This window comes from Tilletiopsis washingtonensis (genome assembly GCF_003144115.1).
Source record: "Tilletiopsis washingtonensis strain MCA 4186 unplaced genomic scaffold FA09scaffold_7, whole genome shotgun sequence".
Classification (NCBI taxonomy): domain Eukaryota; kingdom Fungi; phylum Basidiomycota; class Exobasidiomycetes; order Entylomatales; genus Tilletiopsis; species Tilletiopsis washingtonensis.
In genome coordinates this window covers 657,202-681,551 of record NW_020312004.1, presented here as the reverse complement: position 1 = coordinate 681,551, position 24,350 = coordinate 657,202, and the positions used below count along the sequence as shown (strand labels likewise).

Genomic DNA, 24,350 nt, shown 5'->3' with positions numbered 1-24,350 from the left:
GCATGGGCCTCCGAATGCGCGCTGCAGGGCCTCGCACGTTTCTTTTGAGCTCAGAGCGCCCAAGGGCTGGAAACAAATGGGCACTTTACATGGCCCCTGCGCCCCAGTGCTCCCTCCCTGTGCCGCCGGTTCCGAGTCTTACTGCTGCTGGATTTGAATCTGAGGGCGCAAAAGTGCCTGGCCCTCCGTTGAGCCGCGCATCGGCTCCTGCCCAGCCGCAGCACGAACCCCAGCATTGACAGGTCCGTGCCGGCGACCGGCGATGCACCGCGCGCTGCAGCGGCAGAGCACTCCGAGCTGACGACGGCTCTTGGCTTCGCTTCCTCTCCACTCTCACCCAGCTGCCGCTCGCCTGCAGAATCCGACGCAGCCAGATCTCAAAGCGGACGATCAAGAGGATCGAGCCTGCAGAAGCGGCATCAGCTCAGCGGCGCTTCTCTGCCGCACAGTCCGCTGGCTCAGAGATCCATATAATGAGCCTGCTCGCAGCCCAGGGACCGAGCCAGCGCCCGATCACCGCCCTCCCACTCCACACGATGAGCAGCAAGCCCACCATTCTCGTCACCGGAGGCCTCGGTGCGTGGCTCGAGTAGTAGCGCATGCTCGTGGACCGCTGCTGAACACTCTCTGCTCGCACAGGCTTCATCGGCTCGCACACGCTCGTCGAGCTGATGCAGGCCGGCTACCCCGTCGTGGCCGTCGACAACCTGTCCAACTCGCACGCCGGCGTCGCCGACAAGGTGCGGGACATTGTCGCTGCCTTCTACACTGCGCGCGACGGCGACGCCTCTGCGACGCCGCGGCTTGACTTCTTTGAGCTCGACATCCTCGACGAGGACGGCCTGGCGAGCATCTTTGCGCACTATGCCCTGCCCTACTGCCGCGGCCAGGCGCGCTCGCGCATCGGCGGCGTCATTCACTTTGCCGCGCTCAAGGCCGTGTCCGAGTCGATCAGCAAGCCGCTGAGCTACTACCGCACCAACATCACCGGCCTCGTCAATGTGCTCGACGCCATGGACGCCGCCAACGTCAAGACGCTGCTCTACTCCTCCTCGGCGACGGTCTATGGCTCGCTCACCACCGCCGGCCAGGCACAGGAGTCGCTCTGCCGGCACCGCGCCGACGCGCCCGCCGCGCCCGCGTCGCCCGACCTCAGCAAGGGCCTGCAGGGCTGCGCCGGCATCACCAACCCGTACGGCCGCACCAAGTGGATGGGCGAGGCCATCCTCCAGGACGTGTGCGCCTCAGACCCCGCTTGGGACATCACCGCTCTTCGGTATTTCAACCCAGTCGGTGCACACGCCTCGGGCGCCATCGGCGAGGACCCGCTCGACGTGCCGAACAACCTCATGCCGTGCATCATCCGCGTCCTCGACGGGCGCAAGAGCGAGCTGCAGGTGTACGGCACCGACTACGAGACGGCCGACGGCACGTGCATCCGCGACTTCATCCACGTCGTCGACCTCGCCCGCGGCCATCTCGCGGCGATTGCAAAGGCGACGGAGCGGCACCCCGTCGTGCCGGGGAGCTCGCTGCCGATGCAGGCGCTGCAGGAGGCGCTCGGCTCGCTGCCCGCCGACCTGAGCCCCGCGTCGTCGGAGCACGGCCACTCGAGCGAGTCGTCGCCCTCCACCGACGACGGCCACTTCCTGAGCCAGTCCGTGTCGACGTCGTCGCTCTCCGACGAGCACACGCCGTCGTCCGACAGCACGTCGCTCACTTCGCCGAGCACGCCTGCGTCGAGCCGCTTCGAGGCCTCCGCGCCCGTCTCGCCGGGCAAGGCCGCGCAGCCCAATGACCTGCGCATCTTCAACCTCGGCACGGGCGCCGGCGTCAGCGTCATGGAGATGGTCTCGGCCATGCGCGAGGCGTCCGGCCTGCCGCTGCCCATCGTCGCTGCCGCGCGCCGCCCGGGCGACGTTGTCATCAGCATTGCCGACCCCATCAAGGCGCAGCAGGAGCTCGACTGGAAGGCCACAAAGACGCTGCAGGACGTCTGCGCCGACACGTGGCACTTCCTCCAGACGCACGCCTGCTCTTGAAAGAGAGGCCTCTCGCCTCCACCTATCGCTGCCCTGGCGGCGGCTCCGCTATCTTCCTCGTCACCGGCCTCTCTGCTGCATCCTCGCTCTCCTGCACTCTCTTGCTCACCTAGACGCTGCGCTATTCCCTGTATCACTATCTATCTCCGTAATTAACCCGGCATAGCAAGAGCAACGCTGCGTCGTCGTTTCCCAGTCGGAGCCGCCTCGGGCGCCAAGGGTCAGGGCAAGACGGTGCTTTCTCTCCTAGGGTCGCCAGGCGAGACATGCTCGCTCCGTTGTGCCGGGCACGTTGTGCTTGTTCGTGGATGAGACCTCGCGCAGTTACTTGCGCATGCTTGTCTCCTCGGTGAGACGCGGCGCAAGCTCGGAATAAGAGCACAGTACGCGCGAAAGCAACGGAGCAATGTCCGTTTGAGCTCGCTTCCGCGCCGGCCCTTGTCCGAGCAGGCGACGGGGCACAAAGAAGACGCGCCGCGTTGCGCGCTGCGGACGCTGCGCGAATGCGTCACGCCGTGCCCCTCTCGATCCGCCCGGCACAGCGGCTCGGCATGATTCAGGGCCTGCAGGTCTCGCCTGACGCATGGTCCTCTCTTGGCTCTTGCTCGGCTTCCTTTGTTTGTTATTTGAGGTCTAGCTCGTGTCCGGCGAGACCTTCGTGCAATGCGAGAGAGGCAGGTGCCGATGCCTCGTGCCGCTGCAGGCTTCCGCGCTGCGGAATTCTTGGGCCTTGCGCGAGAGTCGAGACGCCGCAGCACAGCAGCGGCGTTCGGCAGCCGGCGCGCTGCAGACGCCGGCAGCTTCTCGCCCTCGTCGCGGCGCGCCCTTGAGAAGATCTCCGACGCCAGCGCCTGCACCTCATGTCTCACCCCCCTCTCGGCGCCGCGTCAGTCTTCTGGGCCGCATGACGAGCACAAGGCCTTCGTCTGCAACGGCGTTTCCGCACGAGAGCATCATCGCCTTGCACTCACACGCCGATGCAGGACGACGCAGGGGCCAGCAGGGCCACGCTCCGCCTCAGGCCGCGCGAGACCGCATCGGCGCGTGCGCGGCGCTCCGCTCCATTCCGAGCTGCACCGCGCGCTCCGGACACTTGTCTCGCTGACCTTGGGCGGAGCGCGGGCGTGCCTGCCCCTGGCATGCCCTGAGGCATAAAGGTTTGCAGTTTCAGCGTGCGCAGCCAGGCTAAGAGTGGGCCCACATGGTATTGGTCTTGCACGCGGGTCGATGACGCTGCGTGCCGAGGCAGGGCACCGCCCACGAGCATCGAGGCCGTGATAGCGTGCGAAACAGTTTCGCTCGTCGCGCAGAGAGATCAGCGAGACAGAGCTTGCGGCGCCGGCTCGGCTGGCCGTCGGCTCGCAGAGGTGCGAAGTCTGATACGTCCGGGCGCTGGTGAGGATGCGGCTAGCGTGGAGGAGAGGGAGGGAGCGGCGCCGGCGCGGCCGCGGCGCCGGGCCGAGCGAGCACGCGCCTCTCGCACGAGAAGCAGCGCGCTGCTGCGCTGCCGGCCCAAGCTGCTCTGCTCGCCTCACGCCCTCCACCCCTTGACGCTCTCGCCAGCGTTCGCCCTACCGCAGCACTGCACAATGCTGCGGCCGCGCGTGCTGTTCTGTCTCTTCATCTGGCCCGAGCTCCGCGAGGGCCGTGAGCCATGGCAGCCTATTCTAGATGCGTGAGCGTCTCGCAAGAGCAGGCGTGTCCTGCCGCCGGCTGACCGTTGGATGCGCGCGACCGGCAGCATTCGCATGCGTCCGCAGCTGGACTGGCTCATAATCATCAACCCCAACTCTGGGCCAGGCGAGAATCCGCCGCATGAGGATTACCTGCGTGCACTGCCGTTATTGCGTCAAGCTGCGGCACCGGGACAAGCGGTCGAGCTGCTGGTGAGCAGGCACGCGCTCGCGACTGTCTGCAGCTGCATGGCTCACTGCACGCCTCGCTTTGCAGGGCTACGTGCGCACTGTCTGGACACAGCGCGGCGTCCACGACGTGAAGCGCGACGTGCGGCAGTATGCCAGCTGGTCATCTTTGGGTCCCGAATACGCGCTCAACGGCATCTACTACGACGAGTCGACCTGGCACGAGGGCGCGGTGACGCACTACGCCGAGCTCGCAGCCTTTGCTCGCACGCTGCGCTGGGACGCATGGAAGGCCTTGCCTGCGCAGGCGAGCAGCTCGGCAAGAAGTGATCTTATTGCGCTCAATCCCGGATGCAACGTCCACGAGGATTACTTCCAGTTCGCAGACCACATCGTCGTGCACGAACAGACGGTGCAGTCGTGGATGTGCGTGGCGCGGAGAGGTTCAACCGGCGCATGCTTACCCGTTCCTCGTCCAGGCCCGGAAGTCTCCTCAACCGGCCGTACTCGCACCGCAGCATTCCGTCGCACAAGTACGCGCTGCTGCTGCACGACGGGCCACTTGGGACCGCAGCTGTGGCTCCCGGCGGCTTTGCCTCTAGCATTCCGCAGCATCTGGCCTTCAGCGTCGACACGCCATGCACGACGCAGGCAGTGTCGGAACTTGCGCTGCGTCGCGCTCGCGTCGGCGCCTTTTTCCTCACGTCTCTCTCGCTGGAGATCGAGGACATCTACGCTGCGTTTGGACGCAATTTCGAGGAGTGGCTCGACGCATTCGAGCGCTGCCTCTAGCTTTACCCGACAGTCGACGGGCTCGCGCAGCCGTAGCCCGGAGCTATCCTCGCGCGGCCCCTCGGGTGCTCGTCTCCTCCCCCACATCCCACATAGACGGCCAGACGTGCCGAACATTCGCCTTGCCCCCCTTCAATCGTTACCCCGGCACTCAGTCTTGCTGCGCAAGCAAGCCGCATCAGAGACACATCGTGTGAAGCAGCAGGGTGTAGCCGCGACGTGCAGGTGTGGCGGCGGCGGGAGCAGGTGGCTGCTGATATGCACGCGCGCCACACGCTGCTCCCATGGGGCGGGAGCACGGGCCGGACGCGCGCGGGCCCTGACGCGCGCATGGCTCGGACGCCGCCGGACGCGCCTTCTGTCCGCAGCTGCCACGCCTCACACAAGGACATACAGCAAGCACGCTGCAATTCCGGTTCTAGTAGTGACAGAGAGGGCGCCGAATAAAGGGGTAAGAAAGAGGCGAAGGGGTAGAAGACGAAGGGAAGAAGAGAGAGGGTAGGGACCGACGCGCGCGCTCGCTCAGAGCTGGAGGTACAGGCGTGCCGCGCGCACCGAGTTGGACGAGAAGGGCGTCTTCGAGTCAAACTGCCATGCGCAGTTGGCCTGGTACTGCGAGATGGGCGTCGAGGCGGGGATGGCGACGAGCACGCCGTCGTCGTTGACCCAGATGAACTTCATCTGGATGGCGCTGCCGTTGGGGTCGATCCACGTGAGGCCGACGTCCTGCTGGCCGTTGGCGGGCGCGGAGAGCGAGTAGGCCTTGGTGATGAAGGGCTTGCCATTGAACGGGCCGTAGCTGTTCGCATCGAAGCCCGTGCCGCGCGGCGAGTCGTAGCCAAAGACGAGGCCGGCGCACTTGTCCGTCGAGTTGCCCATCGAGCTGCCGAAGATGTACGCCTCGGCGCCGATGACCGACGTCAGGCCGGAGCGCACCAGCTCGTACGTGCCGTTTGTGCTGCCCGACACGGACACGACGGTGGCGTTGCTGTTGATGCCGAGCGCCTGCTTGCGGTACTGGTTCGCCGACGTGCCGAGGTTCGCCGTCGTCTTCTTGCCCGACGCGTCGGTGAACTCGAACATGAGGGCGTTGGCTGGCGAGGAGCTCGTCGGCGCGGCCGAGGTGCTGGTGCTGGTGCTCGACGTGGTGGTGCTGGACGAGCTCGTGGTGGTGGTGGCGGGCGCGCTCGTGCTCGTCGAGCTCGAGGTGGTCGACGTCGTCGTGACCGGCACGACGCTGCCGCCCGGGCTCACGTTGCCCGAGCTGCCGCCGCGCACGACAAAGTGCGTGACGCGCAGGCGGCGGCCGTTGCTGTCGTCGTTGGAGCGCACAGTGATCGTGTGGCGGCCCGGCGGCAGGCTGTGCGTCTGGAAGAGCGTCCACTGCGCCTTGGTGTTGGCCTCGTTGTTGATGTCCCACACGATGATGTTGCCATCGATGAGGATGCGGTAGTTGCCGCTCTCCGGGCCGCGCTCGCCGATGACCGAGATGCCCGTGCCCGTGAACGTCAGCGTCATCTGCACGCCGGCCTGCGTCGTGGTGCGCGCCTTGCCGTTGCCGTAGATGCTCGTGTCCGTCGTCCACGTGCCGGTGGTCACGATGGAGGAGTCATCGGCGCCGATGTACTGGCGCGTGCTGGACCGGTCGATGTAGCGGATGCCGTCCATGTTCAGGAAGCCGCCGCTGCCGTCGGGCCGCTTGCCCGTGTTGACGACGGAGACGGTGTACGTGCGCGGCCAGAGGTCCTCCATGGCAAAGTTGTTGAGCGAGAGCTGCGTGTCGGGCATCCACGAGTTGAGGTAGCCGACGGCCGGGTCATTGCCGCTGCCGCTGCCGGGCGCGAGGCGCACCGTAGCTGCGCGATGTTAGTGTGTGTCGGTGCGAAGTACGTCGCGCGCTGCTCACCGTACACGCCGTCCGACTTGCCTGCCGTGAAGACGCGGAAGCCCGTGCCCGTGAAGGTGAACTGGGCGTAGTCGCCCGCGCCCCACGTCGACCAGAGCGCGCTGGAAATGTCGCCCTTGACCCAGGCGCCCCAGCGCGAGCCGACGCGCTTGGCGGCCGTGATGGGGATGCCCGTCCACGCCGGCTCGCCGGTCGTGCGCGTCACCTCGAGCGCGTCAAACGAGATGGTGGTGCCGCCGCCGACGCCGTTGGGCCCGCCCTTGATGAGGTTGTTCTTCAGCACGAGCTTGTGGCCGCCGTCGGAGAGGCCGTCGATGGTGAGCAGGTTGTACTGCGGGCGCCCGTACGGCGCGTAGCTGTCGTACAGCGCCACAACCTTGTCGTCGACCCACACCTGGCCCACGCCGCCGCTGCTGCGCGCCTCGCCGATGAGGTTGAAGCCCGTGCCGCTGAAATACACGGTGACACTGTCTCCGTTGGTGCTGGACACGTGGTGGCTGTAGCCGGCAAAGACGCAGTCGTAGATCTGCTGCCACGAGCCGCCGTTGGGGTTCTGGTACGAGAGGCGGTTCCAGTGCGCACTGTCAAAGACATTGTCCGGATTGTTTCGCTGGTCGCGGCTCACGAGCCCCGAGCGTGCCTGGAGTGCGTTGGCTCGGCGGCGCGCCATGCGCGGGCCGTCGCACTGGTTCTGCGTCGCGCAGGCGGCGTTGCGCGCGTGCACGGCGCTGCGGTTCAGCAGCGGGTCGTCGTGCGCCAGCGGGCCGACGGCGGCGATGGCCGCGTGCGCCGCGCTGAGCAGGGCCAGCCAGGAGCAGGCGGACGGCAGCTTCATGGTGTGAGGGGTGGGGGAGAGAGGTGCGCGTCGATGCGAGTCGCTGTGAGAGGGCTATACTTGAGCGGACAAGGCGTCGCGCGCCGCCGCGGCGCGGCGTCGGCACTGTAGATCACGCGCTCTCGGCCGGCCGCCTGTCCGCATCTCAGACGCAGGCACGCCGTACCGAGAGGCAGCACCCAGGCAGAACTTCTCTCGAGGGCCCTGGGCCACTTTGTGAGACGCCCGCGGCGGCACAGAGCTGCCCCTGTGCCGGGCGCGGCATGGCGGCGGCGCCGGGATCGTCCCGAGCTGCAGAGCAGCGGCAGGCAGCGCAGGTGTGGCTGGGCCAAGCGCCGCACCACCGTGCCAAGCGTGAAGGCCGATGCGCTGCGGGCGAGGCGCGGCGAGGGAGAGAAGAGCCGGCGTGCGGCGCGCAGCGAGCCATGACGGCGCGGAGGCACGAGGCGAAACTGCCGCCGGGCCCGTGCTCGGTGCTGTGCCGGCGCTGCACCGCGCGTGACTGCCGCGCAGCTGCACGTCTGTCTCAGGCGGCTTCTCCTGCAGCGGCGGGCCCTGAGCGGCTGCGTCTGCTTGCTCTTGCGCGTCCAAACAGATCCGCGTGCTGGCCTCGTGCCGCGCCTGCGGAAGCTGGTGCAGCGCAGCTCCGCCTTGCCATCTTGCGCGGCAACCCTGCTCTCATGCGTGCGCCGGCGCGGCCTAACCTTGCGCGTGCCGGCTGCCTGTGCTTGTGCCTGGGACCACGCGCGGCAGCAGCGCAGACAACGGACGTACCGCCGCGCCGGCGTCGGTGCCGCCGCTGAAGATCTGCGAGAGCGGCAAGCGAGCCGTGCGCGCCGGGCCGCCGCTCAGATTCCCTGCGGAAGGGCAGCAGGACAGCGGCTTGCGCGCGGATCCTTCTTCTCGCAGCGCGGGGCCGGGCGCGAAGGCAGAGCCCTTCGGCACGCTCCCCGGCGGCGCCGGCGTGCCGAGCCCTCTCGGAACGACCCGTCCCCGCTCGTTTGAGACCGGCACAGCCGGTCTGGATCTCCCGCCGAACGTGCCGCCAAGCTGGGCAGGCCGCTTGGCAGAGGGCGGACCCGCCGATGGATGTCTGAGATCGGTCGGAGGAGGCCATGCTCGGCAGCCTGCTGCAGAGGCGGGGAGGCAGGCGTCATGCAAATGCAGCCATCTGCTCGATGCCGGGCTGTCGCAGAGCAGCAACCGAGCGGGCGAAAGGTTCTCTGGAAGGTCAGCGAGGGCAGGCCATGCTCGGCAGCGCGGCACGCCGGCGCAGAGTCTGGCCTCCGACGGGCAGTCCCGCGCGGCGCCGCAGGGATCTCGCCCTGCAAGGCACAGAGAGCGCTCAAACGCCGCCTCCTGTCCCACTGAGACTGAGTGCTGATCTACAGACGGCCCTTGTGGCTGGCAGCCTGCAGCGCCCGTGCGAGAGTGCCAGAGAAAGGAGGCAGCCCGCGGTGTGCGAGAGAAAGCGGATCTGGCGGCGCGCGCGGCGCGCGGCGGGCGTAGACGCGCGAGCCGCGGCGCGCCTCTTGCCTCCTCTCACCTCGGTATAAAGCCTCTCGCCGGCAAAAGTGAGCGTGAGGCGACCTTTCTTTCTGCTCCACATTCTCGTCGGCGTCGACTCCACGCACCTCGCTGCCACAAGAAGCCGCAGCACTTGCCTCTCTCCAGCATGCGTTTCTTCGCCGCGCTCGGCGCGCTTGCCGCCGCGGCTGTCTGCGCGTCCGCGCAGGCCGTGCGCCAGCCGTGGCTCCCGGTCGCCCTCTTCGGCTACCCGAGCGCAGACTTCAACTACCTCTACCAGGCCATCGCCGCTCACCCCGAGATCAACTTTGAGATCATCGTGAACCCTTCGGGCGGTCCGGGCAACGTGAACAAGACGGAACTGCCAGACATCAATTGGCAAAACACCATCTTGAAGCTCAAGTCCTACCCGAACACCGTTCTTGTTGGCTACTCGCGCACGAAGTGGACGTACGGTGAGTAGCTTGATTCATAGCGGTGCCGCGCGCTCCATGTCTCGTGCCCGCTTCGCCTGCTGCCCGCGCCGCTGCCTCGCGTCGCCCTGGTCCGCCGTACCACCACAAGAGCGTTGCGCTGACGCCGGCCGCAGGCAACCGCAACGCCACGCAGAACCAGATCGAGATCGCCCAATACAATCGGTGGGGTATCTTGAGACCTGATCTGGCTCTCGACGGCGTCTTCCTCGACGTGAGTGCACGACTGCAAGCCGACACGCCGCCATGAAGTGTCAAAGCCCTGTTCTGATCCGACTTGCTGCCAGGACTGCCCCTGGCAGGAGGAACTGCTCCCGGCTTGGCAGGTGAGAGCGGAGAGCAGAGAAAGGAGGTAGAAGAGGCGCGGCAGAGCTGACGCGCGCCGAGCAGGACTTCGGAGACCGGATCCACGCGGGCACGGGCTGGCGCAAGGAGGGCCCCTGGTTCAACTCGCCGAGCTACAGGAATGGTCTAAGCTACTGGAATCCCCTAAGTATTACTCTTGAGCTTCCTGGCGATGCGATACTCATACCATGCGTCTCCAGGGAAGCCCCACGTCGCCGGGTTTTTACGGACCAGCGGACAGAGTGAGTAGCACGCGTCCGACGCGCCTGACGCATCACCGCGGCTCGGCCTTCTCACATTATTCCTTCAGATCATGACGCAGGAAGTCTCGTACGACTATGCGCCGCTCGAGTAAGTGCGAGGTGAAGGAAGTCAGTGGAACGTAGCTCACTGTGTCTCAGATGGGTCTTCCGCGCCCCGAACGCGCCGAGAGAGAAGCAGGCGGTCCTCAACTACTACCAGGGCAGCTACGACGCGAACCTCGCCAGACGGGTGGCGAACAACATGGTTGGCACGAACTTGGGCTCGTACAGCTTACACGCCATTGGCAAAGATTACATGGTGAGCATCGCCTGACCGTGTGCAGATGCACGCCCGTTCTCACCAGCTGCTCGCCCAGTACAACGTCATCGGCTCGGCCTTCCCTTCCGCCGTCGACCTCGTCGCCAAGTCCTTCCAGTACTACAACGATCCCAACAACCTGTACAGTGGTTGCGGACAGTACCGCTTCTAGATCTGGCGAGGGGTGGAGGTCATGCGAGGAGAGGGCGAGGGTACGCGACGCTGCTGCCGGAATGTGATGCTTTTCTTACCGACCCGACTGCGCCATCCTAGGTGCGCGCGCTCTGACTAGCAGCTCGATGACTGCTACTGCCGGTTGATCAGGAGCATCTGGGCGAAAGCTCAGATGGGCTCAAATGAGCCTGGGTTGCGGTGGAGCTTCGGCGGCGCGGCGACGCGTCCGACTCCCCCGTCTTTCCGCGCCTGCAAAGCGTCTCTCCATAGACGCGCTACGATATTGAGCAATACCATTTTGTGGCTCTGTAGACCTGCTTGCAACATTCTGCTGCTTGCATCGCCCCCTTCCTCCGGCTGCGTCTGTGCGCTTGCAGTGTCGTGCACCTGCGAAGGCGCCTCTGCTTGGAGCCGTTTCCTCGCCAAGCGGGCGCGTCCCGCCCCATTTACGCGTCCGCCTTGCCGCGTGGCGCGGCGGCAGTAAGAGTCCAACACCTGGCACGCGGCGGTGCTGCGCGCGCCACTTCGTTCTGCACCACATCACCCGCACCTCACGCTCGCCCACGGGCTCTTCCGCCCACCTCCGCACCTGCCGCTCCTCGCTCGGCGCCGGTGCGGCCTGTCTCGCGTCCGCGTAGCCGCCCTCGCCGGCCGCCATGTCCACGCAGCGGCGCCCTGCCGCGACGCAGGCGGCCGGCGCGCGCCTGCAGGACGCCGTCGAGGCTGCGCCGGCGCTCGTCAATGCGCTCGTCGACGACCGGCGCGGTCGACTGCGCACGCTGCGGCGGGCGCACCGCGGCAAGGAGATCGTCATGTTCCCGCCGAGCGCGTCCGAGGCTGCCGAGCATGCCGCGGCAAAGGACGGCGAGCCGAGCAACGAGACAGACCGCGGCGCGCACATCCTCTGCAGACTGCTGGCGGGCGTCTTTGTCGTGTCGCTGTGCAACTGGGAGGGGCCGCATCCTTGTGAGTCGGCCGCCACCGCAGTCTCCGTCACGACGTGCGCGGGTGTGCCTGCCGCCCTAGCCCACATGCTGATGCCTCTCAACCCCAGCCGAGATCACTCGGCCCAACCACGCCGAGGGCCAGGCGGAAAAGGCGGCGTCGATTGACGTCGTCGCAGCGCTGCGCCTGATGCGCTCCGAGATCACATTCCAGCCGTCGCTGCTGCTGCACCGCTTCCACTCGCGCACGCACGAGCAGCGCACGTCGTCGACCGCACAGGGCCGCTCGCTCGCAGCGCAGGCGCAGGCCGAGGCCACGGCGCTGGCGCTCGAGAGCAGCACCCTCACGCTGTGGCTCTTTCCGCGGCTGCTCTGCGCGGCCGCGACGCTGCTGGCGCGCTACCCAGACGACCGAGTGGCACTGGCTGCGCGCACAGAGATGCTCGAGCTGCTGCTGCTGATCTCGACGCTGGGCCTCGAGGGCGACGGCACCGAGGATGTGCGAATGTGTCTGTTCGATGCGCTGCGGGCCTCGCTCGATGGTGAGTTGCTGCTCAGTCGCTGGAGGGCAGTTCACTCTGCTGAGCACGCACCGGACAGCACTCGCATCGGCAGGCCGGCCTGTCTGCGATGACCGCGCGTCGTTTCCCGTCAAGCTGATCATGCCGGCCGAGGATGGGCAGGATGACCCGTCGTCGCGCGCGGTGCGCTTCTTCGCGCTGCCGCTCGTCGCGGGCACGCACATTGCCTCTGCGATGCTGCCGCAGAGCGGCGACGGTATCGTGCGGACGGTGCGTGGCGTGCGAGTGTCGACTTTCGCCTGCGCTGACGCTCCCTGCAGTGGGCGCCCGAGGACTATGCGACGTTCTGCCCGCCGCTGCCGCGCGAGCACGCAGTCACCATGGCCCATGCCCTGCTGCAGACAACCGCGCTGCTGACGCAGCAGCTGGCCGCGCGCCACCCTGCCCAGCTTAGCGATATGGCCTCGACAGTCTCATCTCTCTTCCTCGATGCATGGGCCGTCGACGACGCAGCGACAGGCATCTTCTTTGAGGCGCTACCTCCGCACCTCTGTAGCGCACGACTAGAGCTTGCTGCGCTAGCCCTCCAGCCACAGGCGGGCTCGTCGCCGGTGCTGCGCGCCAGATTCTCGGCACGCGTCGCACACACGCTCGACTCGTGCCTGAGCGCGGCGAGCTCCGCGAATGACGACGATGAGGCGGACTCCGTCGATGACAAGGTGCTTACAGCCCTGCTCAGGGCGGTCAAGACGTGGCGCGAGGGCGTGCGCAAGAACAGCGCCTGGCGTCCGGCGATTGCCTCTGTGCTCCTTCCGCTTGCTGCGAGCTTGGTGACAGAGGTGCTCGTGGCGCCATCTGTCGAAGAGGCGGGCACCGCACTTGAGCCTGCGGAAAAGGCTCGTCTAGACGCGACGCTCTTGCGCAAGGTCAGTGCCAGACCCCACATGCAGCCGCTACACTGAGCTGACGCGCTTCAACAGTCGAGCGCCTTTCATGCCCTGCTGGCGTTGCTGGAGGCACGCCGCCACGGCGCGCTGCCCATCACATCCGGCGAGGCCGAGCGGCTGCGCAACGAAGTGCTTGGCCCTGCACTGGGCCGCGGCGAGAGTCAGACCCTCGAAGACCTCGACCTGGCGTCGGCATGGCTGACGCGTTCGGAGCTGCTTGGCCTTCGCGAGGCGCTCGACTCATTTGTCGCTACGCCGGAGCATGCGCAGACTCTCAAGCGCAAGCGGCAAGACGACGAGTCGCAGTCGGCTCGCTCGCAGCGGCCAAATCGGCTGGCTGAGCACAGCGCGACAGCGACCGGCCAAGACATCGATCAGTGCATCGGCGGCAAAGCCGGGTGGGTCGGCGAGGCCATCAGCAGGTGAGTGCTTGAGCCATACTGCGTCACCGCACCTGCTCATCATCGCCACAGCGTGTCTCTCGCCATCGCGACGCTCCGCCGCGTGGCTGCAGAACAGTGCTTAGCCGCAGGCACCCTGACTCGGACGAGCCGCGGCCTGCGCTGCGCCAGCTGCGATGCGCCGTCCTTCAGCGCCGCCTCGCTGGCCCGCACAGGCAAGGCAACTGCCGCGCCGCTGCTCAACGTCATCTGCGAGACTTTTCGCACGTCGCCAGCCGACTCGCCCACTGCAGCCGCAGCTCTTGCTGCGATGCGCAGTATGGCGGCGCATGCGAATGCTGAGGACGTCGGCAAGGCGTTCACGGGGCGTGCTGTGCACATCTTTGAGCTGGGGTTGCGGCACCCTGACCGTGCCGCTCGACTGGCCACTGGGTGAGCATGTCAGATAACCGCGGCGTCCGGTGCTCGCTGACTCGTGACACCAGACGCTTGATCTCGACCGTCGTCGATGCGTACTTCCGCATGCATGCCTCGGACCACGACGCGCTGCGCCAGGAGCTTGCGCCGGTTCTCGCGCTGCACCAGCGCATCGTCAATGGCCCGTCGCAGGGCAAGCTCAAAGAGATCGAGGCGGCATACCTCAGCCTTGGCTTGCTTGCTCGGTGAGTCAATTCGTCATAGCATGCGACGCGCGGTGCTGACATTCACGCAGCGTCGCGCAGGAAGAGGTGCAGCACGAGGTGCTGCTCGTGCTGGTGCTGCATCTGAGCGTCGATCAGCCGCTGCGCTCGCTGGTGTACCTGCAGGTAAGAGACCGCAGCGGCGCTGCATCGCATACCCTCTGACCGCCTGCGCAGATCACGCAGCTTGCAGCCTACCACGGCAAGACGAGCTTCCAGCTCCTCGCGCCTTCACTGCCGACTATCAGCGCGCAGGTCGTGCAGCGCATGATGTCGGCGCCGACGCTTTTCGAGGAAGTGCTCAACCTGCTGAACCAGGACGCGAACAAGTTCCTGCAGACGACGCTGCAGCACACGCTGCCGCCGCTCATTGCTGCCGGCAACGACAAGCTGCTGCGCGCCGTCGCTGCGGGCGTCAATCAGCAGGTCCAGGCGATGTGCTTCTCGCACGTGCCGGCCATCCTGAAGCGCTTCCTGCTGCTGCCCAAGGGCGAGCGCGAGGCGAGCATCGACAAGCTTGTGCACCTGCTGCGCGGCACGGCCGACCGCGAGATCACCGAGGTCAGCGTGCGCATGCTGTTCAAGAGCTACAAGCCGCAGCTGCTCGGCCACCTCATCACGCACCTGGGCGACCCCGCACAGCGAGCCGCCGTGAGTCGCCCGTGCTCCGCCACACTTCGCCCGCTGACACCCTTGCTCAGGCCCTCGACGGCCTGTATTTCTTCGAGTCGATGCGTCCGGAGCGCGGCAGCAACGCCGGCAACAAGAGCGCGGCGCTGTCGAGCTTCCTTAAGGAGGACATCCTCGAGATCCTCGCGTGGATCAACGACGAGCTCGCCGGCGCGCACGGCAAGACGACAATCGCGCAAAAGGTCATGACGGCGCGCAGCATCGGCGCGCTCGTCGACGTCATCGGCCAGACGATCTCAATGGTGACGCCGCAGATCATGGCCACGCTCAACACGACGATGCAGGTCAACGAGCTGCTGCTGCCGACGCTCGAGTCGTGGCGCACGTTCATCACGAAGCTGCGCTACGAGGACGTGGCGCCATTCATCGGCCAGACGGGCGCCGCGCTGATCTCCGCCTGGCCGCGTCTGGGCCGCGCCGAGAAGGAGATCGCCAAGGAACTTGTGCACTACATCGTCATCGACAGCCGCGCCGAGTTTGAGCCGCAGCTGCTGCAGCAGTTCCCGAATTTGGACAGCATCGGCGACGACGTGCCCGAGGAGAGCAAGCGCATCCGCAAGATGCAGGGTCAGGCGCCCGAAGCGAGCCTCGCCCGCGTGCTCGACCGCGCAGCGAGCGAGAACTCGAGCGTCTCGCTGCAGGGCCTGCAGGAGCTCAAGCGCTTCTTCACGCTCGAGCGCGAGTACATCGCGCGCATCACGACGGGTGACTCGTTTGCGCCGATGGTCGGCAAGATCGTCGGCGTGCTATTCTCCGCCTCCTCGCGCACTGGCGACAGCCAGACGGACATCCGCGACCTGTGCTTCGAGACGCTGGGCATGCTCGGCGCCGTCGACCCGGACAGATTCGACCTGCCGAGCGAGGACCAGACGTACATCGTGCTGCACAACTTCACCGAGCGCGACGAGGCGATCGACTTTGGCGTGCACCTCATCCGCCACACGCTTGTCAGCGCGTTCCGCGCGTCAGAGGACACCAAGCACCAGGCCGCGCTGGCGTACGCCATCCAGGAGCTGCTCAAATACTGCGGCTTCACCTCTGCGCTGCTCGTGCCGTCGGCGACGAAGCCCGTGTCGCTCAAGGTGCGGCAGCGCTGGAACGAGCTGCCGACCGAGATGCTCGACACGATTGCGCCGCTGCTCGACTCCAAGTACTCGGCGCACCTCGGCGAGCCGACGCCGCGCGAGAAGCCCATCTACCGCCACTCGAGGACGTACCGCGAATGGATCCAGAACTGGGCCAACGAGCTGATCCTCGGCGCGAGCGGCGGCGACGCCAAGGCCATCTTCGGCGTGCTGCGATCGGTCATCCGCGACCACGACCTGACGATTGCGCAGCACATCCTGCCGCATCTCGTGCTCAACGCGCTCATCTCCGGCACCGAGGAGCAGCGCAGCGATGTGCTCCGCGAGATCTCCGCGATCCTCGAGGATCAGGTCATGCCGGCGGTGGAGATGGATGCGGACCAGCGCCTGCTCTCGGCGCAGACCGTCTTCGGCCTGCTGGACCACATCAGCCTGTGGATGCGGCGCAAGAATGAGGAGTCGAGCCGTGGTGCCGGAGGCCGCGAGGCGGCCAAGCGCGGGCGCGAGATGCCCTACGAGGCCGCGATGATGAACGTCCGCGAGATCGTCGACTTCGTCTCCGATGAGCTCATGGCTCAGGCGGCGCTGAAGTGCAAGGCATACGCGCGCTCGCTGCTCAACTTTGAGAAGCGCGTGCGCAGCATGCGCTCCGAGGGCCGCAAGGACGCCGACATGCAGGAGTACTTTGAGAACATGCACTACATCTACGCCAACCTCGACGAGCCCGACGGCATGGAGGGCGTGTCGACGCGCGTCATTGCGCCGTCGCTCGAGCACCAGATCCGCGAGCACGAGAGCACTGGCCGCTGGACGTCGGCACAGAGCTGCTGGGAGGTGGAGCTGCAGCGCAAGCCGAGCGACCCGGAGCTGCACATCGGCCTGCTGCGCTGCCTGCGGAACCTGGGACACTACGACACGATGCGCACGCACATTCGCGGCGTGCTCAGCATGCATCCGGAGTGGGACGAGCTGCTGGCGCCCTTCAACGTCGAGGGCGCGTGCATTCTGTCCGACTGGGGCGAGGTGCGCCGCGCACTGCAGAACGGCTCGCAGCAGAGCGCTGCGCACGCGACTGCTCGAGTCGTCCTCTCACTCAAGGACCGCGACGAGCTTGGCATGGCGGATGCGCTGCGCGATGCCAGGCGCCTGGTCGGCAAGCCGATCGTGGCTGCAGGCAAGGGCTCCTACGCACGAGTGTACGAGGCCGTCACGCACCTGCACATGGTCAACGAGCTGGAGCTCATCCAGAACAAGGTGCAGCTGCGCAACAAGCCCGGCGGCCCGGTGTCGGCCGCGCACTCTCTGCGCGAGGTCGACCCGATCCTGCTCGCGCGTCTCAACGCCACGCTGCCCTCCTTCCGCACGCGCGAGCCGCTGCTCAGCCTGCGCCGCTCTGCCTTTGCGGCCGTGTACGGGGGCGACGCTCGCGCGCTCGGAGCGTCGGTCGGGCAGGCGTGGATCCTGACGGCCAAGAGCGCCCGTCGTGCGGGCCACTTCCAGACGGCATACAGCGCGGTGCTGCAGTCCATGCAGTGCGAGGCGCCCTTTGCGTTCATCCAACGCGCAAAGCTCCTGGCGCTCGACGACAAGAAGCAGACTGCGATCCAGGAGCTCAACAACGCGATCCCGAACATTGCCAGCGCCATGCAGGCCGCCACCGACGCGCAGAACAAGCGCAGCGCTGGGGCCGCGGCGGGCGTGATCGACCTCACGGCCGATGAAGACAGCCAGGATCTCATGGGCCTCGGCAAGCGCGCCTATGCCCGCGCGCATCTGCTTCGCGCCCGCCTCGTCGACGAGACGGGCCGCTACCCGCCCAACGAGGTCATCGAGCGCTACAAGACGACGTCCACGATCGATCCGGGCTCGGAAAAGCTGTGGTACCGGCTGGGCCACTACTACGACTCGCAGAAGGAGACGCCCGTGGCGAACCTGATGACCCAGTCGTGGAGCGTGTGCCGCTACTACCTCAAGTCGGCGCAGTGCGGCACCAAGTTCTTCTACCGCACCCTGCCGCGCGTCCTCACCGTTTGGCTGGACTCCGGCGACGATGCGTACCTCATCAATGTGGCCAAGAAGCAGGAAGTCGTGTGAGTAGGCCTGCTAATACATGTCCGTGCTCTGGCTCACACGCTCGCCCGCAGCAACAAGGCGACGGACCCGGACGGCTACGACAAGGTCGAGCAGTTCGGGCGCATCATCGCCGAGATCCGCAAGGCGCAGCGCCGCCTGCGACCGTACCAGTGGCTCGCCGTCTTCCCGCAGCTCGTGTCGCGCGTCGTGCACAAACACCTCAAGGTGTGGGAGACGCTGGCTGACATTGTGGCAATGGTCGTCGACGCGTACCCGCATCAGGCCATGTGGTCGATGATCGCCGGCTCGCAGTCGAAGGACGCCGAGCGCAAGCGGCGCTTCAACGAGGTTGTGTCGCGCGTCAAGGTGCGTGACTTTGGTCGCTTGACGCTCTCTCGATACTGACAGACCTCTGCGCAGAGCCAAGCAGCTCGCGACAACAAGGACACTGCGCGCATCGTCGACCAGTCGCAGCGCATGGCGCGCGAGCTGCTCTACCTCTGCGACTTTCCCGTCAAGCGCGAGACGCAGCTCAACATGCCGTCGCAGTTCCCCAAGCTGCAGTCGCTCGCGGACGGCAACCTCATCCTGCCGCTGCAGTCCTCGATCAACGTCAGCCTGCCGTCGAACCACCTGCTGTCGGGCGACCATCAGCCGTTTGCGGACAACCTGCCGCGCATCACTGGTGTGTTCGCGTCTCGTGCGGCCCTGTCTTCCCTCGCTGACTCTGTGCCAGGCTTCGATCCCGTCATCGACATCATGCCGTCGCTGCAGAAGCCGCGCAAGATTGTCATCATGGGCAGCGACGGCAAGCGCTACGCCTTCCTGTGCAAGCCCAAGGACGACCTGCGCAAGGACGCACGCCTGATGGAGTTCGACTCGATGATCAACAAGCTGCTGCAGGCCGACTCGGAATCGCGTCGCCGCCGCCTCTGTGAGTCAGAAGCGCCGCCGCGCCGCGCACTGCGCTCATCGCTCTCTCCAGACATCCGCACGTATGCAGTCGTGACGCTCAACGAGGAGTGCGGCCTGATCGAGTGGGTGCCCAACACCATCGGCCTGCGTCACATCCTCAGCAAGCTGTACGCCTCGCGCGGCATTCCGCTCTACGTGCGTGACGTGCTCTCCGCCGCGTAGGTACCCTCGCTGACATCCACTGCAGACGACGGACATCAAGGTCAACATGGAGGAGGCGCGCACCAACCCGCGCCGCGCCGGCGAGATCTTTGAGACGCGCATCCTTTCGCGCTACCCCTCCGTCTTCCACGAGTGGTTCCTGGCGACGTTCCCCGAGCCGACAGTGTGGCTCAAGGCGCGCCTGGCGTATGGCCACACGCTGGCCGTCATGTCGATGGTCGGCTACGTGCTTGGGTGAGTGCTGATGGTGCGGGCGTCAGGTGCTCGAGCTCACACGCGCGACAGACTGGGCGACCGTCACGGCGAGAACATCCTCTTCGACTCGTCGTCGGGCGACACGGTCCATGTGGACCTGAACTGTCTCTTCGAGAAGGTACGCGCTCTCGGCCTGCGCACGATCTGCCGCATGCTGACGGATCTTGCCAGGGCCTCACGTTCGACGTGCCCGAGCGCGTGCCCTTCCGTCTGACGCACAACCTCGTCGATGCGCTCGGCGTCACGGGCGTTGATGGTGAGCTCGCGCCTAGCCGACTGACTCGCACCTTCGCTGACCTTGCTCGCAGGCGTCTTCCGCCGTGCCGCCGAAATCTCGATGCGCATCCTGCGCGACAACAAGGACTCGCTGCTCAGCGTGCTCGAGGCCATGGTGCATGACCCGCTCGTCGAGTGGGGCGCGGACGATCGTTCCAGGGCGCGCGTGAGTTGCGAGCGACGCTGCCTCTCAGCTGCCGCCTTCTTACTCTTGCCGCACAGCAAAACCGGCCTGATCCTCGCGTCCTCGAGGCGCGCAAGAGCCTCGCGCCCATCACAAAGAAGCTCGACGGCCTCGTGCGCAAGCGCGACATGGACTGGACGCCGCCGTGCTCGGTGAACAACGCCGTCGACGCGCTGATCCGCGATGCCACGAGCTCCTCGCTGCTGGCGCAGATGTGTGAGTCGGCCGCCGTGTCCTCGTCCGCGCTCTCTTGCTGACGCGTTGCCGGCGGTCCTGCAGACGTCGGATGGGCAAGCGTGAGTCTGAGCACACGACTCGCTCATGCTGTCCCGAGCTGACGTCATCTTCTTCTCCAGTACCTCTGATACGCCAACACTCTCCTTTTCCGTGCTTGAGCCCAGCGGACCTCGCTCCGCTGCCAGGCCCAAGCTGCCTTCCGAAGCACGCATCTCATCTGTACTTCTACACATATAGCCTGGACAATCATGCAGTCACCCTGCCTCGAGAGTCGTCTGAGTGGGTCTTCGCTTAGCCGTCAGATGGTGTGGCGCCGCGACAGGAGTTCGCCGCCCGCAGGCAGAACGGAGAGCCAGCAGAGACCAGATGAGCACGGGGGACAGGCTGAAGTGAAGTCGGCTGCTGAATCGTCCGAGTCCAGCGCATCCTGATTATGCAACTGTCCGGCCGCCAATACTCGAGAACAGTCGTATGTGGATTGTGAAAGCATCACCAAGAGCCCACAGCAAGCGTAGCGACAGCAGTCGGCAGAGAGGCACGCCAGCATCGAGGAGGGCCGGCGAGGAGCGGCACTAGGCGCGTTCCCACGAGTCCCACATCTCCCGTGCGACTCGCGCCGCATGTGGCTCCGGCAGACACGGCCGCGCTCCTGGCGCACGGCTCCTCATCGTGCCGGCGCCCCACTTGTTCCTCTCATCCTAATGAAGGCTCGGCACGCGGCGAGAACCCCTGACGCCTCATCGCATTGCAGAGGCGCCACTCTTCATGAGCATGATCCAGGCACACGCCGCGGCTTGACCGGCTACCACCACATCCAAGCCACGCAGCACCACGCCTAGTCGAAGAGGCATGTCGCAGCCACTCGCGGTGCGCGGAGCGCCGTGCGAGTACCCTCGCAACGTCAACTTGGCGGCATATCTGTTCTCGAGCGCGCACCAGCACACGCCGGCGCCCACTGGCTCGCCCAGCCACACGTTCGATGGACAGCCCATCCCCGAGGACCGGCCGTGTCTCGTCGATGCCGCCTCGGGCAAGAAGCTCTCCTGGGGCGAGGCCAGGGACCGGGTGTGGGCTGTCGCAGCCGGCCTGAGAGACCGTGTCACGCCCTTGTCTAGCGATCATGCCGGCGTGGTACGTCGCAGCAAGGCGCTCGAAGCTGCGCACTGGTTGACGCCGCTCGCAGCTCCACTCGCCCAGCACCACGCTCCTGCTCCACCTGCCCAACACGCCCGCCTTCCCGATGCTGCTTCTCGGCGCCGTCGCAAACGGCCTCACCGTCTCGCCGATCTCTCCGCTGCTGACGGCGAGCGAGCTGAGCGTGCTGCTCGCCAAGGCTCGACCAGCGCTGCTGTGCACCACTCTTGGCGCAGGCGAGAGCATCATGCGCTCAGCCGTGCAGCAGCTTGCGACGCAACCGCTCGACGTCGGCCCTGGAAAGCAGGCGGTGAAGCGCTGGGCAGACGACACAATCGCGCACTGGAGCTCTCGAATCTTCACGGTGGACACAATGGCGGACAACTTTGACTTGCAAGCGACACAGAAGCGAGCAGCCAGCGACTGGACACAGCTGCTGCAGCCGACTGCAGAGCCCTTCGTGTGCAAAGAGATGAGCGGAGACGAGCAGGGCCGGAGAGCAGCCGTGCTACTCTGGAGCAGTGGCACGACCGGTCAGCGCGGTAGAAGCCCGCGTCTGCGGCCTGCGCTGACGCTCCCTCTCCTGACAGGCGCTTCGAAGGGCGTGCTGCTGTCGCACCGCAACTTTGTCGCCAACACGCATTGCTTTTGGACCAGCTGCCCGGTGCTCGACGGGCCTCGCCGAGGCGCCTTTGGCGGCGGCGAGCGATGGGTCGCACTTGCCCCGTGAGTGCTGTGTCCAGTCCTCGAGAATGCCGCTGACTCGTCTCGACCTGCGCAGGTGGTGCCACGTCTATGGGTGCGCCTGCCTGGCTGCTTCTGCACGGGATGATGCTCACGCCGCTTTGCACAGGCTCGGCACGCTCCTGCTACCGACGTTTGCCTTCGGCGTGACTTTGGTCATCCCGCCTCCCGGCCGCTTCGACCTGCTCAACTACCTGCGTCTGCTGACGCAGTGCCGAGCAACGTACGCCCACATCGCACCGCCAATCGCCGTGATTCTGCGTCACACGCCGCTGCTCACCTCGTCCGAGATGCAAAAGCACGCGCTCGACCTCTCGACGGTCAAGGGCATGATGTCAGGCGGCGCACCCGTGCCGGCCGAGGTCATCGAGGGCGTGTATCACCGCACGGGCATCATGATCCAGATGTCGATGGGCACGACGGAGACGATCTCGACGAGCGGCGTGCGCAGCACTACGCTTGAGCACTCGCTGAGCGAGGGTAACCTCGGCAGCAGCGGTCTTGTCTTTGACGGCGCGCAGATCTGCATCGCAGGCAGGGCATCGAAGGAGGAGGTTGATCAATGGCAGCAGGAGTGCGAGGCGAAGCGCGCGGCAGGAGAGAGAGTGCCGCTTGGCCCTGGCGCGCCGGGCGAGATCTTGATCGGCGGCGACACAGTCATGCTGGGCTACTACTCCGGCAAGGGCTCCGAGGAAGGCGGTGCGCTGGATGCTGAGGCAACCAAGGGCGCCTTCACGTCGGACGGCCTGTATCGCACGGGCGATGAGGGCATGCTCGACGCGAAGGGCAACCTGTGGATCACGGGCCGCATCAAGGTGAGCTCCACTGGTTCCCGCTTACCGCCGTCGGCTGACCTTGTGCTCGTCAGGAACTCATCAAAGTGAAGGGCTTCCAAGTGGCGCCCGTCGAGCTTGACAGCCGTGCGTTCCGCCTTTGCTTGCTGCTCTTCGCACTTCTCACCCGCTGCCACAGTTTTCGCCAAACACCCGGCCCTCCTCGACGCAGCCGCGTGCGGCCTCTCGCAAGAAGGCCAAGAGCGCGTCGTCATATTCGTCTCGCCGGCAGACAGCGCCGTGCTGCAGGACGAGGCGAAGCAGGCGAGCTTGGTCGAGCAGCTGGCGCAGTGGGCTGCGCCGCAGATTGCACAGTACGTGCCGTGCTCGCTGTCCGATTCGCGTGTGCTCACGTTGCTGCAGCTACAAACACCCATCTCTCTACGTCTTTTGCGCTGCGATCCCCAAGAGCCCGACGGGCAAGGCGAGTAGCTTTCGCCGCGTGGATGCAGCTGCGAAGCTAATGCCTCGTCACAGATCCTCCGCAAGGACCTGAAGAATGTCGCTGGGACTCGCCATGTCGCACCGAGGATCAGCCGGAGCGCGAGACTGTAAGGGCCGGCTCTTGCACTTCATGTACGCGGGGCGCCAATGCACACGTCAAAAGCCTTGCGGTGCGGCTGTATGCGAGACTGCGCAGGCGTCGGGCCTCTCCCTTTCAAGAGCCATCTTACCGCTTTCGTCCTCTCCTCCTGGCCCTCATCCCCTCGTGACAGCCCACGGTGCAAGGTGAAAAGAGCCCTGGCATTGCTTTTGCCCGCGGAAAGAATACAAGCCGCTCAGCGGCGAAGCATGGAGCGTGCATGGCGCGCCGGGCGAAGCGTAACGCTGAATTAGATGAGAAGACGCTCGATCTGCAGCAGAGACGGGTGTCAGCGACTGGAAGAGGCAGGTCTTTCGGCTCCAGGGGTTGCTCGAGCCACTGCGCTCATCTCCTTCATCGCGATCGCTCCGCACTCACAGCCTGCTTGACGGACTGGATCTGGCTCTGCAGCTCGCGCGCCTCGTTGGTGGTGACGGAGCAGGCGACGACGGGGCGCGAGACGCCGCACGCGCGGCCGAGGGCGGTCTTGGAGGGCACAAAGACGTACGGCACGTTCTGCACAGAGAGGTGTCAGCCATGGGTGAGAGCCTGCATTGCCCTCCTCTGTCAGCTGCAGCACGCACCTTGTCCTCGCACAGCAGCGGCAGGTGCAGCACGATCTCAATCGGCTCGACGTCGGCGACCATGACGATGAACTCGGCAATGCCGCGGTTGAGCGTCTTGGTGGCCTCGTTGGCGCCCTTCTTGAGCTGCTTGTAGTGCGCGGCCTGCTGCACGAGGTCGAGGATCTGGTTCGTGAGCGCGGCGTCGGCCAGCGGGAAGGCCTTGGGGTTGGGCGCAGACATGGCGAAGTAGAGAAGGAGGAGGGAGAGGGGTGGTGTGGTATGGGAGCTGGGTGGACCTCACGACTAGGGATCACAGGTCGGGTGGGATGGGGAGCAGAGGCAGGCGGGGCGAGCCTGGCAGCCGTGGAAGAAGCGGCGGCGGCCGCGGCAGCTCGAGACAGATCGGCGTGGCACGTGACCGCCAGAAGTTCGCGCGGCAGGACGGCGTGGGAGCACGCCATGGCGCGGCGCGCTCACGCTCAGGGCCTTGTCCGAGGCGCGGCGCGACTTCGGCCTGCGCTCGCTTTTTGTGGCTGGCTGCTG

At 66.2% G+C, this 24,350-nt stretch overlaps 7 protein-coding genes across 7 annotated transcripts; 5 read left to right on the top strand and 2 right to left on the bottom strand.

Moving 5' to 3' along the window:
* Positions 1-536: 536 nt before the first annotated feature.
* Positions 537-2,042, top strand: FA09DRAFT_325077 (UDP-glucose 4-epimerase; the record flags this gene model as incomplete). Its single annotated transcript, XM_025741152.1, has 2 exons — positions 537-576; positions 640-2,042. 2 exons carry the CDS (start codon positions 537-539, stop codon positions 2,040-2,042), a joined length of 1,443 nt encoding a protein of 480 aa, XP_025599471.1.
* Positions 2,043-3,584: 1,542 nt separating this feature from the next.
* Positions 3,585-4,880, top strand: FA09DRAFT_329125 (hypothetical protein). The gene is made up of 4 exons (XM_025742042.1): positions 3,585-3,717; positions 3,784-3,928; positions 3,993-4,330; positions 4,384-4,880. The coding sequence occupies exons 1-4, from the start codon at positions 3,632-3,634 to the stop codon at positions 4,694-4,696; spliced, it is 882 nt and encodes a 293-aa protein (XP_025599470.1). The 5' UTR covers positions 3,585-3,631; the 3' UTR covers positions 4,697-4,880.
* Positions 4,881-5,099: 219 nt separating this feature from the next.
* On the bottom strand, positions 5,100-7,858 carry FA09DRAFT_359789 (hypothetical protein). The gene is made up of 2 exons (XM_025745163.1): positions 6,603-7,858; positions 5,100-6,552 (listed from the first exon to the last, which is right to left on the bottom strand). The coding sequence occupies exons 1-2, from the start codon at positions 7,435-7,437 to the stop codon at positions 5,219-5,221; spliced, it is 2,169 nt and encodes a 722-aa protein (XP_025599469.1). The 5' UTR covers positions 7,438-7,858; the 3' UTR covers positions 5,100-5,218.
* A 1,142-nt stretch (positions 7,859-9,000) lies between these two features.
* FA09DRAFT_329122 (hypothetical protein) lies at positions 9,001-10,584 on the top strand. Its single transcript, XM_025742041.1, has 8 exons — positions 9,001-9,419; positions 9,554-9,651; positions 9,725-9,763; positions 9,828-9,926; positions 9,983-10,024; positions 10,093-10,133; positions 10,184-10,343; positions 10,402-10,584. The coding sequence occupies exons 1-8, from the start codon at positions 9,113-9,115 to the stop codon at positions 10,513-10,515; spliced, it is 900 nt and encodes a 299-aa protein (XP_025599468.1). The 5' UTR covers positions 9,001-9,112; the 3' UTR covers positions 10,516-10,584.
* Positions 10,585-11,231: 647 nt separating this feature from the next.
* On the top strand, positions 11,232-20,211 carry FA09DRAFT_342946 (hypothetical protein). The gene is made up of 21 exons (XM_025744566.1): positions 11,232-11,483; positions 11,572-12,003; positions 12,062-12,252; positions 12,303-12,908; positions 12,963-13,351; positions 13,403-13,762; positions 13,816-13,992; positions 14,043-14,136; positions 14,188-14,661; positions 14,712-17,875; positions 17,930-18,224; positions 18,279-18,543; positions 18,595-18,792; positions 18,844-18,968; positions 19,021-19,229; positions 19,281-19,368; positions 19,422-19,506; positions 19,559-19,692; positions 19,749-19,926; positions 19,990-20,006; positions 20,067-20,211. Exons 1-21 carry the CDS (start codon positions 11,330-11,332, stop codon positions 20,073-20,075), a joined length of 7,644 nt encoding a protein of 2,547 aa, XP_025599467.1. The 5' UTR covers positions 11,232-11,329; the 3' UTR covers positions 20,076-20,211.
* A 412-nt stretch (positions 20,212-20,623) lies between these two features.
* FA09DRAFT_306766 (acetyl-CoA synthetase-like protein) lies at positions 20,624-23,266 on the top strand. Its single transcript, XM_025740540.1, has 9 exons — positions 20,624-21,078; positions 21,131-21,614; positions 21,672-21,807; positions 21,863-21,880; positions 21,935-22,640; positions 22,694-22,745; positions 22,798-22,972; positions 23,022-23,082; positions 23,136-23,266. The coding sequence occupies exons 1-9, from the start codon at positions 20,797-20,799 to the stop codon at positions 23,211-23,213; spliced, it is 1,992 nt and encodes a 663-aa protein (XP_025599466.1). The 5' UTR covers positions 20,624-20,796; the 3' UTR covers positions 23,214-23,266.
* A 110-nt stretch (positions 23,267-23,376) lies between these two features.
* FA09DRAFT_359785 (putative SNU13-component of the U4/U6.U5 snRNP) lies at positions 23,377-24,121 on the bottom strand. Its single transcript, XM_025745162.1, has 3 exons — positions 23,826-24,121; positions 23,620-23,757; positions 23,377-23,512 (listed from the first exon to the last, which is right to left on the bottom strand). The coding sequence occupies exons 1-3, from the start codon at positions 24,045-24,047 to the stop codon at positions 23,492-23,494; spliced, it is 381 nt and encodes a 126-aa protein (XP_025599465.1). The 5' UTR covers positions 24,048-24,121; the 3' UTR covers positions 23,377-23,491.
* Between the last annotated feature and the right edge of the window lie 229 nt (positions 24,122-24,350).

What these genes read in the sequence shown, in the direction of transcription:
- FA09DRAFT_329125 (XM_025742042.1), top strand. Translation starts at nt 3,632, where the DNA reads ATGCTGCGGCCGCGCGTGCTGTTCTGTCTCTTCATCTGGCCCGAGCTC. An exon ending in TGGCAGCCTATTCTAGATGC is followed by an intron (nt 3,718 to 3,783) that starts GTGAGCGTCTCG and finishes CGCGACCGGCAG; the next exon opens with CATTCGCATGCGTCCGCAGC. An exon ending in GACAAGCGGTCGAGCTGCTG is followed by an intron (nt 3,929 to 3,992) that starts GTGAGCAGGCAC and finishes CTCGCTTTGCAG; the next exon opens with GGCTACGTGCGCACTGTCTG.
- FA09DRAFT_359789 (XM_025745163.1), bottom strand. Translation starts at nt 7,437, where the DNA reads ATGAAGCTGCCGTCCGCCTGCTCCTGGCTGGCCCTGCTCAGCGCGGCG. An exon ending in CAAGTCGGACGGCGTGTACG is followed by an intron (nt 6,553 to 6,602) that starts GTGAGCAGCGCG and finishes AACATCGCGCAG; the next exon opens with CTACGGTGCGCCTCGCGCCC.
- FA09DRAFT_329122 (XM_025742041.1), top strand. Translation starts at nt 9,113, where the DNA reads ATGCGTTTCTTCGCCGCGCTCGGCGCGCTTGCCGCCGCGGCTGTCTGC. An exon ending in TCGACGGCGTCTTCCTCGAC is followed by an intron (nt 9,652 to 9,724) that starts GTGAGTGCACGA and finishes ACTTGCTGCCAG; the next exon opens with GACTGCCCCTGGCAGGAGGA. An exon ending in CCATTGGCAAAGATTACATG is followed by an intron (nt 10,344 to 10,401) that starts GTGAGCATCGCC and finishes CTGCTCGCCCAG; the next exon opens with TACAACGTCATCGGCTCGGC.
- FA09DRAFT_342946 (XM_025744566.1), top strand. Translation starts at nt 11,330, where the DNA reads ATGTTCCCGCCGAGCGCGTCCGAGGCTGCCGAGCATGCCGCGGCAAAG. An exon ending in ACCCCGCACAGCGAGCCGCC is followed by an intron (nt 14,662 to 14,711) that starts GTGAGTCGCCCG and finishes ACCCTTGCTCAG; the next exon opens with GCCCTCGACGGCCTGTATTT. An exon ending in AGGTTGTGTCGCGCGTCAAG is followed by an intron (nt 18,225 to 18,278) that starts GTGCGTGACTTT and finishes ACCTCTGCGCAG; the next exon opens with AGCCAAGCAGCTCGCGACAA.
- FA09DRAFT_306766 (XM_025740540.1), top strand. Translation starts at nt 20,797, where the DNA reads ATGTCGCAGCCACTCGCGGTGCGCGGAGCGCCGTGCGAGTACCCTCGC. An exon ending in GCTGCGCCGCAGATTGCACA is followed by an intron (nt 22,973 to 23,021) that starts GTACGTGCCGTG and finishes ACGTTGCTGCAG; the next exon opens with CTACAAACACCCATCTCTCT. An exon ending in CCAAGAGCCCGACGGGCAAG is followed by an intron (nt 23,083 to 23,135) that starts GCGAGTAGCTTT and finishes GCCTCGTCACAG; the next exon opens with ATCCTCCGCAAGGACCTGAA.
- FA09DRAFT_359785 (XM_025745162.1), bottom strand. Translation starts at nt 24,047, where the DNA reads ATGTCTGCGCCCAACCCCAAGGCCTTCCCGCTGGCCGACGCCGCGCTC. An exon ending in CGCTGCTGTGCGAGGACAAG is followed by an intron (nt 23,758 to 23,825) that starts GTGCGTGCTGCA and finishes CTCTCTGTGCAG; the next exon opens with AACGTGCCGTACGTCTTTGT. An exon ending in TCCAGTCCGTCAAGCAGGCT is followed by an intron (nt 23,513 to 23,619) that starts GTGAGTGCGGAG and finishes TCTCTGCTGCAG; the next exon opens with ATCGAGCGTCTTCTCATCTA.